This window comes from Bidens hawaiensis, unplaced genomic scaffold, assembly GCF_021521415.1.
Source record: "Bidens hawaiensis isolate Kalapana, Puna unplaced genomic scaffold, B.hawaiensis_p1.1 tig00001269_1, whole genome shotgun sequence".
NCBI classification, from domain to species: Eukaryota; Viridiplantae; Streptophyta; class Magnoliopsida; order Asterales; family Asteraceae; genus Bidens; species Bidens hawaiensis.
Window position 1 is genome coordinate 4,165,378 of NW_027491072.1, and position 15,160 is coordinate 4,180,537.

A 15,160-nucleotide genomic window follows, 5' to 3' on the forward strand; every position below is an offset into this window, starting at 1 on the left:
ATGTAATGTTTTATGAAAGTTTTATATTCCGCGTAAATGTTTTAATTAACTATGATATTTAGAACTGTGTTTATGAGTAAATCCAACACGAAAGTAGGGCTACCGGTAACGGGGCCTTACAATTATTGATGTCGTGTTTATCAATTTAGGTTTATTTTGTGTAAACAAGCTTGAGCTTGGCTAGTTTTGACTTACGAGAACTCGAGAATTGTTTTTCAATTATCATTGAATTATTATTATTATTTTTAGAATTTGATTTGTTGAGAGAATTTACGAAGCAACCAGAGAGCTTTTAAATTTTCATTTATATATATTATAGATATTAAGGTTGGAAGTTTGGTGCCACGCAAGCCTTATTGGGCCAAACGGCGGCACCAAACTGGTCAATAAAATGTTTCTTTTTTTATTGTTTTTTTTAGTTATGAATGTAACGGAAACGGAAACCAATTGACCTCTAAATTATCTTTTTTTTTTGTTTCGCTTTTTGTACTGTAGCGAGCGTGACGGAATCCTACCAACTTCACGTAGACTCACCACCTCAACATTCGGGGCTGACAACTTTCGAGTTTGACCAACATCCAAGTTTTACCAATCGACACCACCTCATTGATCCACCTCAACTTTTTATATATGCATTTTTTGCTTGAGTTCCGGTTCTGTAATAAATGTAATTGAAACCAACCGAATTCATGTCGGGTTAGCACCTCAACGCCCGAGAACAATAGCGCAGTTTACCATTGATCGGTTTTTCCCGACTGAATAAATGTCGTTTTTAATTTTTATATTCTTTTGTATGTTAATCATTTTATATTCTTTTACCGACTAACTAACTATGTTATTTTTTTATAGTACGATTACGAGTATCGCTACTTACTTTTTGTTTTTTTTTATTTTAAATATGTTAATTTGACGATTTTATTTGTTAGGTTTAGTTGCAGTACCGTAACGAACATAGCCAAAACCAACTGTATTTGTGCAAACTCGGCACTGCAACACGCCCGCGCAATGCACAGGTGCATTACTAGTTAAATCTAAAACACATACAAGCAATCAATGACTGATGTTAAATGCGTGATGCTGAATGCACATACAGGGTTAAAAAAAACTTGAGGCCACTTTCAATGGTCAATTTAAGATTCAAACAAACCAATCATTTATAAAAAGTAACAAAGAGCAAATTCATGCAAAGCAAGCAAGCAAGCATGCTTCCTCTCCTCTTCGTAAATTTAACTTTATTAAATAAAGATGAACAAACCAAGAGAGATTATGAAACATTGTTTCAGGACACTTTGGTTTGATTTTGGTTGTATTGGGAAGATAGATTAATGGATGTTTTACATGAAGTCCTCTTCAAGTTCCTGCAAGGATTTGTTGGTCGACGCAATCTCTTTATTGGAAGTCATTTTGTCGGCAACCATCAGATTCTTGTAGCTCCTCACCTCTGCTTGTTTCTCCTTTTCCAGCCTCTCCATTTCCTCTCGCCGTTTCTGTTCCAACATGAATTACTATCTTAATATTACAAACACACATAATAAAAATTCATAGATAGATGTATATACTCACTTTGTCTCGCAGCAGCTGCTTCCTCTCTGCCCTTTCTGCTGCATTAACCGCTTCACGCTCAGCTACACATCAACATGTAATTAGCTCATCACAATAGCCAAATCATTAACTTCACTTCTAAATTTGTTACTTTCATCCCAAAATCACACTTCAAAACTTAGTATAGCCCCCAATTTTATGACACTTGTACCCTTCCCTTATGACTTGCATTAGGACACGCGACTTTAGAGTATAAAAAGAAGGGTGTGATGGTACCTCAGTTTATAAAATGCAATTTTAATAAAATGGGAATATATGAAACTTTTTTAATAAGTATATCTATACTTACTATATTAAAATACATATAGGAAGGGCAAAACCGTCATTTTCTCAAGAGTTTTACAATATGCGATGCTTGAACTACAACCAGCTATTGCATAATGTGAAACAAAGCCCTGAATCCCGATTCAAAATTCATATTACGCTTTTGCTTTTTGCTTTATAAGACAGATCCGAAAGGACATGAACATGGGTGGTTTTATCCAGTTTGAAAATCTGCAGTCACACTCGCTGCTACATGCTGCTCCACAGGTTACGATTCCCGTGTTACTCTTAAAAGTCATCATATATATCTATATCTGTGTTTGAATATTTGATTGATGCAATCAGTGCACAGAACCTATTGAGTTTGTTTGTGATATCTCTTGTTTATGAAGTGAGAGATGATCTTATCATCTTTGCAATATGCACACGTATATTTGATGAATAGTTGGATAATATATGTGGTTTTTGTGTTTGGCGTTTCAAATGAGGCAATTGAGCAACTAGCTTTGGTGAAGGTAAAGTTTTTGAATTTTAGCCAGAGAAATAATAAAAAAGATAATTACAATAACCTATAAATCTTGTGTATTGTTGCTGTTATGTCTAAACACAGGTTTTGTTAGCAAGCTCAGCAACCTACTGATGAAAAATGTTCAGGTTAGTAACATGCATGACGGGGTTTGCACTTGCTTGTATTCTGCTTTCTGGTCTTTTAGAAAAATATTTTTGCACACGTCCCAGAACAGGTATGAACCAAACTCACTGCCTTTTCGTGTGACATTATTATTTATTAGGGTTTAACTTCATATATTAGATGATTACTGAAACATTTAGTTTCAATACTTTGTCTACAATTAACAATTTCCTACTTCAAAATGCAAGCTGCCTTTGGTAGATCCCAATACAAAAAAAAAGGTTTAACTTTTTTTTCCTTACGGCTGTTGACTTTACGTTATTTCATGGTCAATAGGACGGTTCAAAAAGCTCGCAGCTCGCTCGAAGTTCACTTGAAAAAAGCTTATTTTTAACGAGCCAAGCCAATTTGACTTGGTCTGTAAATGAGCCGAGCTAAAGTCAGTTATCGTGGCTTGCCCTATAACTGGCTTGCTGGCTCGCTCAATATACACACACACATATATATATACATTTATATATATTGAAATAACAAACAAAATACAATGTTATAAATTGTTTAATTTATAACTTATGAAGTACGAGTATGTTAACAAAAAAATTTCCGTCTTTTATATATATGAGTACGTGTAAAAGAAACTAAAACAAAAGTAAAAAAAATATATATAATAATAATAGTAACAATAATAATAATATCGAGCCGGTTTGACGAGCCACAAGCTGGGTCAAATTTTTACGAGCCTAGCTCGAGTTTGGGCTCGTTCAAGTTTGAGTCGTGCCGAGTCCAACCTGGATTCGGGTCATTTACAACCCTATCTCATGGAAGTAAAATTAAGGAATTCGTGTATCAGGCGTGAATCTGATTTTGCGAGAATCCTCTAGCATATGGTATCTTCTGTGTCTTATTCATTATTTATTAGTTTTTATTAGTTTCAGTAATAAGGATGACTATATGCTATGTTGACTTTTGCAGGTTCTCACTGAAAAAATACCAGCTATGGGATAACATGAGGGCACTCTAATCGATTGATTTGAGGAACACGAGTTTCCTGTTCGTAGAGTTCTCTTACACAATCACAGCTTCTTTTCGTCTCTAGAATTAAATCTGAAAACCCCTTAATGGTTGATATTTAGATTGCCCCCAATCGTATTTTGTAGAAGTTACTATTGGGTTGCTCTCAGTGTGATTTTGTACACCAATTTTTACTCGATAACTTTGCTATATTAAAATTTCCAATGGGCTATGGCTGCTGTAAAAGTTTTACTTGGATATCTAAAAACGAGTAAGGATATCTAACTACCTTGTATCGAATTCGAACCGAAATAAACCAGATTTTAGCTATCTTTTGCAGCTTATACTATGACAGACTGTTTGGCTTTATATAGTCAAACTGTCAAAAAATATTTGGAGGAGTTGGAAGATTGACTTTTCAGCCCCTGTCTTTGTTTGTTTTGGCTTTGTATGTTTTTTTCTATATTCCTTTATTGCTATTTTTTTCAGTCCTTTTAGGTTTCGTGTTCTTTAACGCTCATGCTTTGTTTTATCAATGTTTTGACACCAATATTTTTAACGATTCAATGCTCCCGCCACATCGCGCGGGTTTCCTGCTAGTTTGATAGCAAAGTAGTACCTTTCAGATCAGGTTTTCTTTCAACTTTCGTGCGGTTGAGCCTATTAACAACCTCGTTTATTCGCTTCTCTACTCTCACGGTGCGCACCTGAACATTCATACAAAGCATACATACATACGGAACTAAGGATGAAACAAATAGAATACGTGTACGTGTGCGTGTGAAATTTTGACTGACCGCTTTATTGTTGTGGAAACCAACTTGACCAACATCCATAGACGGAGTCTTCTTTAAGTTTTGCCAAGGAGTATAAACAACATCAATGTTATTCACTTTATTTCCTGCCATGTACAACACCGCATTCAGCAAATACACACATGTTTCTACAGCCTGGCCCGCATATTTATTTGAATATGCGTCATTTTTGAACACTAAAAGGTCATACGAGTAATATGGCAGACTTTAGCTAACTGGTCAAAAGCACATAAAATGTGTGTTTACAACTTTCTAAATTGCTTTTATTAGTAAGACACATCATTAATCTAGTATATTATTCAGTAGCACAAGATGTTTTGACCAGCCAAAAAAATTGAATCAAACCTGGTTTAAATTGTAAGCACATTTTTTTGTAACAGAGTAAGTACCAAGGTAAACAAAAATAATAATAATATTTTTAAAGACAGAGTGATATGGAGTTGCCTTGAATGGAATTTGCTTTGACAAGCTGAGCACAATCTTCAAGAAGGCCTTCGGAGATGTCATCAATTGTCTGACCCTTAAGTAGCCTCACATACACGTGAGCAGAAGACATTTTATCCACATGGAACCTGCACTAGAAAAAAAAAGCCCTGTATGAAAAATTAGATATCATATAAGCTGCTATCTCATCATTCTATATGATTTTATTATCTAGCTAAACTTTGCACCTGGCCAATATAAACACAAATAGTATTGAAATATGCCATGCCAGCCACACTTTCCATAAATACAAAAGTTAGATGTTTAAACAAGTAAAGCACTTCTGTGACAGCGATCCAATCCTTTGATTTGATAGTAAAGTTGTTAATTCGTAGGTAAGGTTTAATTGAAATGTCCCTCCCCAAACAATAAATACAACTGAATACCCGGTTATGTTATGTTATGTTATGTATGAATAATAATATAACAATGGAAAGAATTAGGAACCAAATGTCTTCTGGGAATCCGTATTTGATGAGTTCTTCGTTCTCAAACTTGTCAAGACCCATGAAGATGGTGTAGTCTCCAGCTTCTGGCCTCGCTTTGAAGTAGAACACCATCTTCCTTCCTCCCTTCGATTCCCTCTAGGGTTTCCTCTGCGTGCCAACCAAAACTATAAAGGAAAAAGAAAAAGAACAAGAATCATTAAACGACGCGGCTGCTTATATCTAATTATTTAGTCCTCCGTTGGGAATTAATTAATAAAACCATAAATTTAAAAATAAATATTATTTGTTAATGATTATTTAAATTTTATAAATTATTAGGTTACTTTTTAACTAAAAGTCTTCTTAAATTTCCGACTACAAAAGCAAAAAATAATAATAATAAAAATTAATTATTAAACTTATTTTGAAAAATAAAATAACTATATTTGCATGCATGAAATTTTCATATTTATTGTAATGTTGGAAATTATAATCCATGTTAGTGTAACATAAGCGATTATTAATAGTAAGACATAATACTACTATTTATTTTCAACCAATTCTTAAAGTTTAAAAACATGGCGTTCAATGTTAGCAATCTTAAACCGATTGTTAATAGTAATATTTTAAAAAATAATAAAAAAAACATAAACCATAAGAATTAAAACATGCAATAATTAAAACATAAACCACAAGAATTGTAAATTTCAAATAGTGCGTGCATAAACAAAAAACCCAAACGTGAGTAAATAATCAAAATTCAAAGCAGCCGGTACGAAGAAATAAAAAATGTTCTTAAAAAGTGTTTGATGAGAAGGTTTTTTTTTCTATTTTGGGAATCAAGAGCTTGGGCTTGCCATTTTCTTCATCACGTTGTCCCCGAATGAGATTTGGTTGTATACTGAGTCGGGGGATGATCCACATCAATGAGATTCCTTTTCAAAGTGGGAGTTGAACAGGTCGGAGAAGTCTTCTCATTGTTGTATGCGATGCTCTTTCCTGTGCTTTTTTCCATTGCTTTGAGATTGTCATCGGTCACCGACATAACATCTTATTAAAATAATAACAAAAAAGATGTCGTAACAAATACAGATGGGCATACAAACGGTTTCGAAAACTGAACCGTAACCGAACCGGTTTGAACATGATATTACAACAACCGGTTTTTAGTTATAAACCACCGGGTTATGACCGGTTTGGAGATTTTTTTTAGCTAAAACCGGTTTCAATCCGATATTTTGGAACCGGTTAGACAAAAACATGTTTCATCCGGTTTAAAACCCGTTTGTAGCTCAAAACTAATTTATAGCTCACATATCATTTCCATTTATAGTTCATTGATCATTCCATGTAGTGCCCCATTGGAAAATCAATTTATTGTTAAGGAAAATGTGATTGTAATTATAATAATGATAGTAACAATGGCTTATGTTACAGTAAGAAAGATATTTTGGAACCGGTTAATCAAAAACAAATTTAGCCCGGTTTAAAACCCGTCTGTCTATATACGTCAACTTCAAAACTAATTTATAGCTCACATATCATATCCATTTATAGCTCATTAACCATTCCATGTAATGCCCGGTTGAACTTTGGAAATCAATTTATTGTAAAGGAACATAGGAAATATCAATTGGAAACCAATATATGGTAATTAGTTCTAGCCGTAATGGCAGTATCAATACATAGATACCAACATTGATAGGATAATATCAATTGACGTAAGTGTTGGTTGACGTACGTGAAGACCCAAATCTATTGGTAGCATATGGTAAGCAAAAGATTCTTGGTAATGCTTTGGTTGACAGTTTCTCAAGGTTATAAAAAAAGATAATGATATATACAATATGTCAAAACTTCTTTACAAAATATAGGCCTTTAAAGTGTAAAGAACCGGACGTTCAATGAACTGCTCGGGTTTAAACCGAAATGGGTTTAAACCGAAAACCAGTTTGTGCACCTCTAGTAACAAATGTGTCAACTACTATTTTAAAAAGGAATCGGTAAATAGCAAATGTTGTTTAATTATTTATTGTTGTTGTGTAATGAAGGAAAATAATTTAAAATGAAAAGTGACATACCTTTACACTAAATGTGTCAACGGACACACCAACAGTAATGGAGTTGGATTCTTGATGCTATTGAATGAACTAAACAAACAAATTTAAGTAAGGGGCTGTTTGGTAGCCTCTTAACAGTCATTAAGAGGCTACCAAACATACCCTAAGACTAAACAAATCAAAATATCAATTGATAATTGAAAATAATTCTTCATTAAAAAGTGTCGATTGGCCATGTAAAGTTTAAAATATCAAGTGAAAAGGTGTTGGTTTACCATTCTTTTAGGCAATTAGCAAACCAATGATAGGATAATAATAAGCTATTGACGAAAATAAAAGATCATTCCTTTTGAAAATTAAAGTTGAAATCCAAGCATTTGGTGAAAATTAATTGAATAGAAAAAATTCCTTAAAGTTAAATCCCCATAGAAAAAATTCCAAGCAGAACAAAAATTTATATTTTAATTAAAACAGATAAACTTTATTTTAAAAGATCAACATTTTTAGTCGTCAATATTGCATTGAGTTTTGAACAGTTATTAAGTCAAATTCGACACTTACAAGTTATAATCTTAAAAGTAAATAAAATATAATTGCTAACATATTAAATGCATAATTAAATTAAATTGATTTATCTAGTGAATATGGGTTAAAAAAGGAGGAAGTCATGAGAGCATGACAAGTGGCAAAACATGGTACTCTTTTATTAGAATAGTAAGATACAAAATAACCATTTAGTTTTTTTATTCAAATACAAATTAAGGTGTAGTTTTATATATAACACGATGTAGCTATAATGTAGTAATTACACTACGATTTAATTACTGTAGAAGTAAGGTCCTTCAAAATACAGGTGGGAAGGACATGACTCACAACTGCGGGAAGATCACAACAGGAAACATAGCCATCCGCATAAGGATAAGAGTGGATGATGGAAAGCCATAACCAATCACGAATACTAGAATCCATAAGGGGACACATAGTACATAAAGGGCAGAGGTGCACGACGAGCCTATCACCAGCACTCTACCTTCAGGAGACACTATTCTACCTGCCAAGCTATCTCAACCAATCAGGAACCAGTAACGTTCCAAGGCACAATGAATAGAAGGTTCAGAAGATGGTGACAGCTTGCCAAATTTTCTCCACCCCTTCAGCTATAAATAGGAGGCAGAACCAATGGTAAGGGCGCCTTATTCTTCTCACATCAATACTCACCACATTCAATACTGATTCTCACGCCGGATGGTGGTTACGAGAAGAACCCACCTCCATCCCCCTTCTCGTAACGAGCTCACAGTGTTTTGTTTTGTAGGATTCGCTGGTGCGAACCTTGAAGGACCTGACGCTATTCCCATATCCGGACGATATACTAACTTAACCGCTCTAGGTTCATTTAGTGTTTCTTCATTAGCACCATCTGTGATAGCTAGAACAACTAAGAAGATTTAACTCAACCAGACCATGATAGGTTCTCATCAGCCATCGCCGGCTACCCCCCCCCCCCCCCCATCCTCATCAAGAATAGGGTTAGCCGCGGGTATTTAAGTTATGGACAAAGTTTTGACGAAAACTTCATAGCAGTAGAAAACTCAAGACAACTAGACTTGTCGTTCTAGGTTAGGAATAACGACATCCCACACCGAAAAAGGAGCAACCAAGCAAGCCCCGTAGTTGATCCTATGGAATGGCTTAGGCGAGAAAAAGAACGACTTGCTAAAGAACAAGAAAGAATTACCCAAGAACACAAGCGTCGAATCCAGGAACAGCAAAGGCGGAAGGAGGGGGCAGATAACACCGCGAAACTCCAATGTGAAGGATTTGAGGAAGAAGATTCATCAAGTGAAAACTAACAAACTCGCCCAAGGGAAAGAGCAAACCACAACAATCGAATGCCAGAAACCCACAGCGGTGATAACGGCCCGGTCCACATAAGTGGTCGTGACAAAGGTTGTAGCACAGGGTGAGATGATAGTCGAAGCTTGGCTTACAACCAGAGTCGCGCCACCCATTAAATGCATAATCGAGATAGAAGTGAACAACCGCAAGGCGACGAGGGAAGTGATAGCAGCAAAGCAGAACACAGCTACCACCAGGAGGCAACGCTCACAACAGAGTACAACCAAGGCGTCTAGTGCCTTATTACCCTGACGCCGGCATGGATTTCATAAAAGCCTGCAGGCCGAAAGCCTTTGCAGAAAAATCTAAGTTCATCTCAAGAATCACGGAAGCTCTACACCTATCAAACTATAAATTTCCTTCCTCAGTAGGGAAGTATGACCGGTGTAATTGATCCTAACGACCACCTCCAGAGATTCATAGCGACTGGAGGAGTAGAAGGATGGACCCTCCCTATGTGGTGTCACATGTTTGTACTAACACTCCATGTAGTAGCACGCGAGTGGTTCGAAAGGTTACTGGAAGGCTAAATCAAAGACTTTGAAGATTTGATAGAAAAATTTTCGCAACACATCAGCCAACATCGGAGACATAAGAAAGATCCCATGGACATACTAACTGTCATCTGCAAGAAAACGAGCCCATCGAAGACTTCATCACAAGGTTTAATAAAGAAGGCCTTATGATCGGAGGAGTAAGCGAGAATATGATGAGAACCGGTTTTCAGCAATGTGTCAGAAGTGATGATCTCATTCGCTGCTTATTAGGAAGATACAGGATGCCAAAGTCATGGGATGCAATCATGACAGCCGCAAAGGTATATGCAGCAACAGAAAGGCCACAGAGTTGCAAAGAATATCAGCGAAACGACTCGCAACCCGACTCTCAAGCATCAAAGAACAACCAAAAGGAGAGATCATCAATCTGGTCTCGGATCCAGCAACCCATGGAAACCCCACCTACTGAAGTCAAACCGCTGCTAGGACATAAATCAAAGCAAAATAAAGGACGACGGAACCGAGAATGGATACAGTTGACAAAAACGCCGTCAGAAATCTTAGCTACTGAAAAATTTACTTCAAGGCACCAAACCCAATGGTGAATATGAAAAATCTAGAAGATTCAAAATATGGACATTTCCATGAAGATATTGGACACAATACTGATGGATGCATTAGCTTAAAGTATGAAATAGAAGAAGCAACTAAGATAGGAAAGCTGGAACATCTGTTGAAGGCAGTGTGGAAAAACGTTAGCAAAGGAAACTCCAATCAGGAAGAAAGCCCGCCCAAGAAGCAGATTAGAAACCTTAGTATTCACATGATTCAGGAAGGTCAATTCCGAAAGTAAAAAAGATCTACCTCGACCAGCAAATCATGAAGGAAGAACTGGTGATATTCCCACAAGTAAAGGGAGAATTGCGTCTAATTTGGTCAAAAAAAATTAAAGTTTTGGTTAATGGTGATTGAAGTTTCAACTCATGTGTTTATGGTAAATGAGTTGTTTTTCAACTATAAATACCAAGGTATTCCTTGGTTGAAAGACACACAAAATAACACATTCTCTCTTGTGTTTTCTCCAACTTTCTCCCTAAAGAATTCCAACATTCTTGATCATCTTCATCATTTTCTTTAAGGTACTATTCGGGTGCTAGACCCCTCACTAGCAGTACATATTGGTATTTTCAACTATAAATACCAAGGTATTCCTTGGTTGCAAGACACACAAAATAACACATTCTCTCTTGTGTTTTCTCCAACTTTCTCCCTAAAGAATTCCAACATTCTTGATCATCTTCATCATTTTCTTTAAGGTACTATTTGGGTGCTAGAGCCCTCACTGGCTGTACATATTGTTTAGGCTGATGTACCCTGGGAAACAAAACGGGGAGAGACTCGGAATTTGTTTTAAGGGCCCCGTGTAAAAAACGATTCTCGGCCACAAAGACCACGACACCATTCTTCTTCTACACCTTTCTTTCATTTTTTTTATTTCAATTGTATTGTAATTTTGATTTTTCCGGTGTAATTCATATTGTAATTTACTTGCTTTCCTAGATAGGTTTGATTCCTTGTATTGTAATCATTTTATTAAAAGTGTTTTAGTTTTATACCCGAGCGGATTCCTACAATCTTAAAACAAATTTTTAAAAACTCACCATTCGTGTATTCAAAACATTCTCGTGTGACTCAAACTAGTTTTGTTTCACGCGGCTGTGTTTTTAAAAAACATTTTTTTTCATTTTTATTCAAAGGAGCGACTTTGTAGAAACAGAAACCGGTTACAATTCGGATTTTTAACGCTAAACTCTTGGAAAAACCCATTGTTTGGTCCCTTCAAAGTTTGACTTAGAACACCTTCGGTGGGTTAATTCGAGAGTTCAGATTAAAAAGTTTTGTGTAACTTTAATTTAGTGGGAGCAACCACTATTAATATTTTTGAAAATCTAACTTAGCATAGTTTATTTTTCAGAAAAAATGGCATCACCGTCATCGAGCAATGTTACCAGTACACCTTTGTCCATTATGGTAGGAGCGACTACCATGGCTAATCACGCTGAAAAACCCGAGAAGTTCTCGGGTTTGCACTTTAAACGGTGGCAACAGAAGATGTTCTTCTATTTGACCACCTTGAACCTTGCGAGGTTCTTGACAGAATCCACTCCCCCAGCCACTAACACGGAGGGGGAGACCGACACTCAAGCTTTGAGTGCGGTAAATGCGTGGAAGCATTCGGAATTCTAATGTCGAAACTATGTGTTAAACGGTTTAGTTGACGCGTTGTATAACGTGTACTCTTCAATAAAGACTGCCAAAGAATTATAGGAGTCTATAGAGAAAAAATACAAAACGGAGGATGCGGGAACAAAGAAATCTGTTGTCGCCCATTTCTTGGACTATAAAATGGTTGATTCCAAGACTGTAATTAGTCAAGTCCAAGAGTTGCAAGTTATACTTCACAACATCTTTGCTTAGGGAATGACACTTAGTGAGACATTTCAAGTGGCAACAATGATTGAAAAATTGCCTCCTAGTTGGGTTGAGTTTAAGAATTATCTTAAACACAAGCGAAAGGAGGATTTTATTGTTCAACTTCAAATAGAAGAAAACAATAAGAGAGCTCAAAAAGGCAGCCTAGTGGATGTTTCCGCCAAGGCTAACTTAGCCGAGTACTGTCAATCCTCCAAACGGGGCAACAAGGGCAAAGGCAAAGGTAACAAAGGGAAAGCGAAAGTGGACCTTGGTGTGAAGAAAGGGGCTGTGAAAAAGAAGCCTCCACCTTTCCAAGGACCATGTTACAACTATAATGAGATGGGGCACCAAGCGAACCAGTGCAAGAAACTAAAGCGCGAGCGCGCGTATTTGGTGGACGAGGATGGCACTCCTCTCGTGGCGATGATTACCGAGGAAGCGGCTTTCATCGAGGAAGTCAACATTGTGGGAGACGCTCCCAAAGGGTGGTACGTTGACACCGGCACAACCCACCATATTTGCGGCGACAAACAACTCTTTAATAATTTCAAAGACGCGGCGGGTGACCAGAAGCTTTACATGGGGAATAAAGCGATTACGGACATCATGGGGGAAGGCGATGTGGTCTTGAAGCGGACTTCCGGCAAGGAGCTCATGTTGACCAAAGTTCTCTATGTTCCCGAGATTTGCAAGAACCTTGTCTCGGGATGGATGCTCAACAAGCACGGATTTCGCTTGGTGATTAAATCGAATAAATTTATTTTATCGAAAAATGGAATGTTTGTTGGCAAGGGCTATGCCAACAATGCTATGTTCAAATTGAATGTAATTATTGTCAAAAAATTCTATGAATAAAATTGCAACTTCTATTTACATGCTTGAGTCGTCAAATTCTAATTTTTGTGTTTGGCATGGTAGACTAGGACATATAAATTTTAATTCAATTCGATGTTTAATTAAATTAAAATAGCATTCCATGTTTTAAAATCGATTCAAAATATAAATGTGAAACATGTGTTGAATCCAAACTAACGAGAAAGCCTTTTAAATCTGTTCAACGAATAACCGAACCCATTGATTTAATCCACACCGATGTGTGCGATTTAAAAGCCACTCCCACAAAAAGGTGGAAATAAGTATTTCATCACGTTCATTGATGATAGTACTCGGTATTGCTATGTATACTTACTTAAAAGTAAGGATGAAGCAATAGACAAGTTTATCTTGTATAAAGATGAGGTTGAAAATCAACAAAAGCAGAGAATAAAAACTTTGTGAAGTGATAGGGGTGGTGAATATGTTTCACCATTTGCGAAAATATGCGCAAAAAGTTGCATAATACATGAGTGTACCCCACCTTATTCTCCACAATCAAATGGCATTGTGGAACGAAAGAACCGTACATTGAAAGAGATGATGAATGCCATGTTGATTAGCTCGGGTGTGAGCTATGACTTGTGGGGGGGGGGGGAAGGCTATTCTCTCAGCCAATTATATCTTGAATAAGATACCTCGCAAGAAAACGTACGTGACTCCGTATGAGTTATGGAAGGTTAAAAAACCTTCATACAAATACTTTCGAGTGTGGGGGTGCCTTGCCAAAGTGACGGTTCCGCCACCAAAGGCACTAACGATAGGACCTAAAACCGTGGATCGTATATTTATTGGATATGCACACCATAGTAAAGTGCATAGGTTTCTTGTACATGAGTCCAAGAATCCCAATGTACATGAAGGCACTATTGTTGAGTGGAGGACCAACGATTTTTTTCGAAAATGTGTTTCCCTGTTTCAGGAAAACACATGCGAGTTCATCAAGAGCAGTTGATGAAGCAAGTACATCAAGAGCGATTGATAATACGGTTCATGATGAGAGACATGAACGACCCGAAACTGAGGAATGTGAGCTTAGACGAAGCAAAACACCAAGGATTGAAATATCTTTCGGTCCCAATTTCATGAGCTACATGGTTGAGGGTGAGCCCAATACCTACCGTGAGGCGATTACCTCCCCGGAATCACCACAATGGAAAGAAGCAATTAAGAACGAGATAGATTCTATATTGCAAAATCGTGCTTAAGAGTTAGTAGATCTTCCGCCGGGTTGTAAACCCCTTGAATATCGTTGGATATTCAAAAGGAAGATGAAACCCGATGGAACTATTGATAAATACAAGGCAAGGTTAGTGATCAAAGGGTATAGACAAAAAGAAGGTCTAGACTATTTTGATACTTACTCGCCGGTCACGCGAATAACCTCAACAAGGTTGGTTCTTGCAATCGCGGCCTTACGAAATTTGGAAATTCACCAAATCGATATAAAACCCCATTTATAAATAGCGATTTAGATGAAGAGATTTACATGGAGCAACACGAGGGTTTCTCCGCCCTAGGGAAAGAGGGCAAAGTATGTAAACTAATCAAATCATTGTATGGTTTGAAGCAAGCTCCAAAACAATGGCACTTAAAGTTTGATAATGTTATGCTTGACAATGGTTTCAAAATAAACGAGTGTGATAAATGTGTCTATGTGAAGGACACGCTGGGAGGTTATGTGATTTTATGTCTTTATGTAGATGATATGCTTATAATTGGGAGTAATGATACTATGATTAAATCTATAAAAGATATGTTGAAAGCGAGGTTTGACATGAAAGACTTGGGTCTCGCGAACGTGATTCTTGGGGTTCAAATCACTAGAACCCAAAATGGTCTTATCTTAAGCCAATCTCACTATGTGGACAAAATTATTGAGAAATTCAATAAGGATGACACGCGGTGCGCGTCAACTCCAATTGATACCACCCACCATCTATCTAAAAATAAAGGCGAGGGTGTTACTCAATTAGAATACTCAAGAATCATTGGGATTTTAATGTATCTTATGACTTGTACTAGACCCGATCTAGCTTATGTCGTGAGTCGGCTAAGTAGATATACTAGTAATCCGAGCAGGAAACATTGGAAAAGTATCATGTGAGTGCTAAGATACTTG

General features: G+C 36.7%; 1 protein-coding gene across 1 annotated transcript; it reads right to left on the reverse strand.

Annotated features, from left to right (window-relative positions):
- Nucleotides 1–1,218: 1,218 nt before the first annotated feature.
- On the reverse strand, nucleotides 1,219–5,402 carry LOC143570308 (uncharacterized). Its single transcript, XM_077055992.1, has 6 exons — nucleotides 5,254–5,402; nucleotides 4,768–4,895; nucleotides 4,306–4,409; nucleotides 4,128–4,215; nucleotides 1,564–1,625; nucleotides 1,219–1,487 (listed from the first exon to the last, which is right to left on the reverse strand). Exons 1-6 carry the CDS (start codon nucleotides 5,364–5,366, stop codon nucleotides 1,335–1,337), a joined length of 648 nt encoding a protein of 215 aa, XP_076912107.1. The 5' UTR covers nucleotides 5,367–5,402; the 3' UTR covers nucleotides 1,219–1,334.
- Between the last annotated feature and the right edge of the window lie 9,758 nt (nucleotides 5,403–15,160).

Excerpts from the sequence above, each read along its gene's own strand:
- LOC143570308 (XM_077055992.1), bottom strand. The coding sequence starts at position 5,366 with ATGGTGTTCTACTTCAAAGCGAGGCCAGAAGCTGGAGACTACACCATC. Across the intron at positions 4,216-4,305 it reads GTTTCCACAACAATAAAGCG|GTGCGCACCGTGAGAGTAGA; the intron begins GTCAGTCAAAAT and ends ATGAATGTTCAG. Across the intron at positions 1,488-1,563 it reads AGCAGCTGCTGCGAGACAAA|AAACGGCGAGAGGAAATGGA; the intron begins GTGAGTATATAC and ends ATGTTGGAACAG.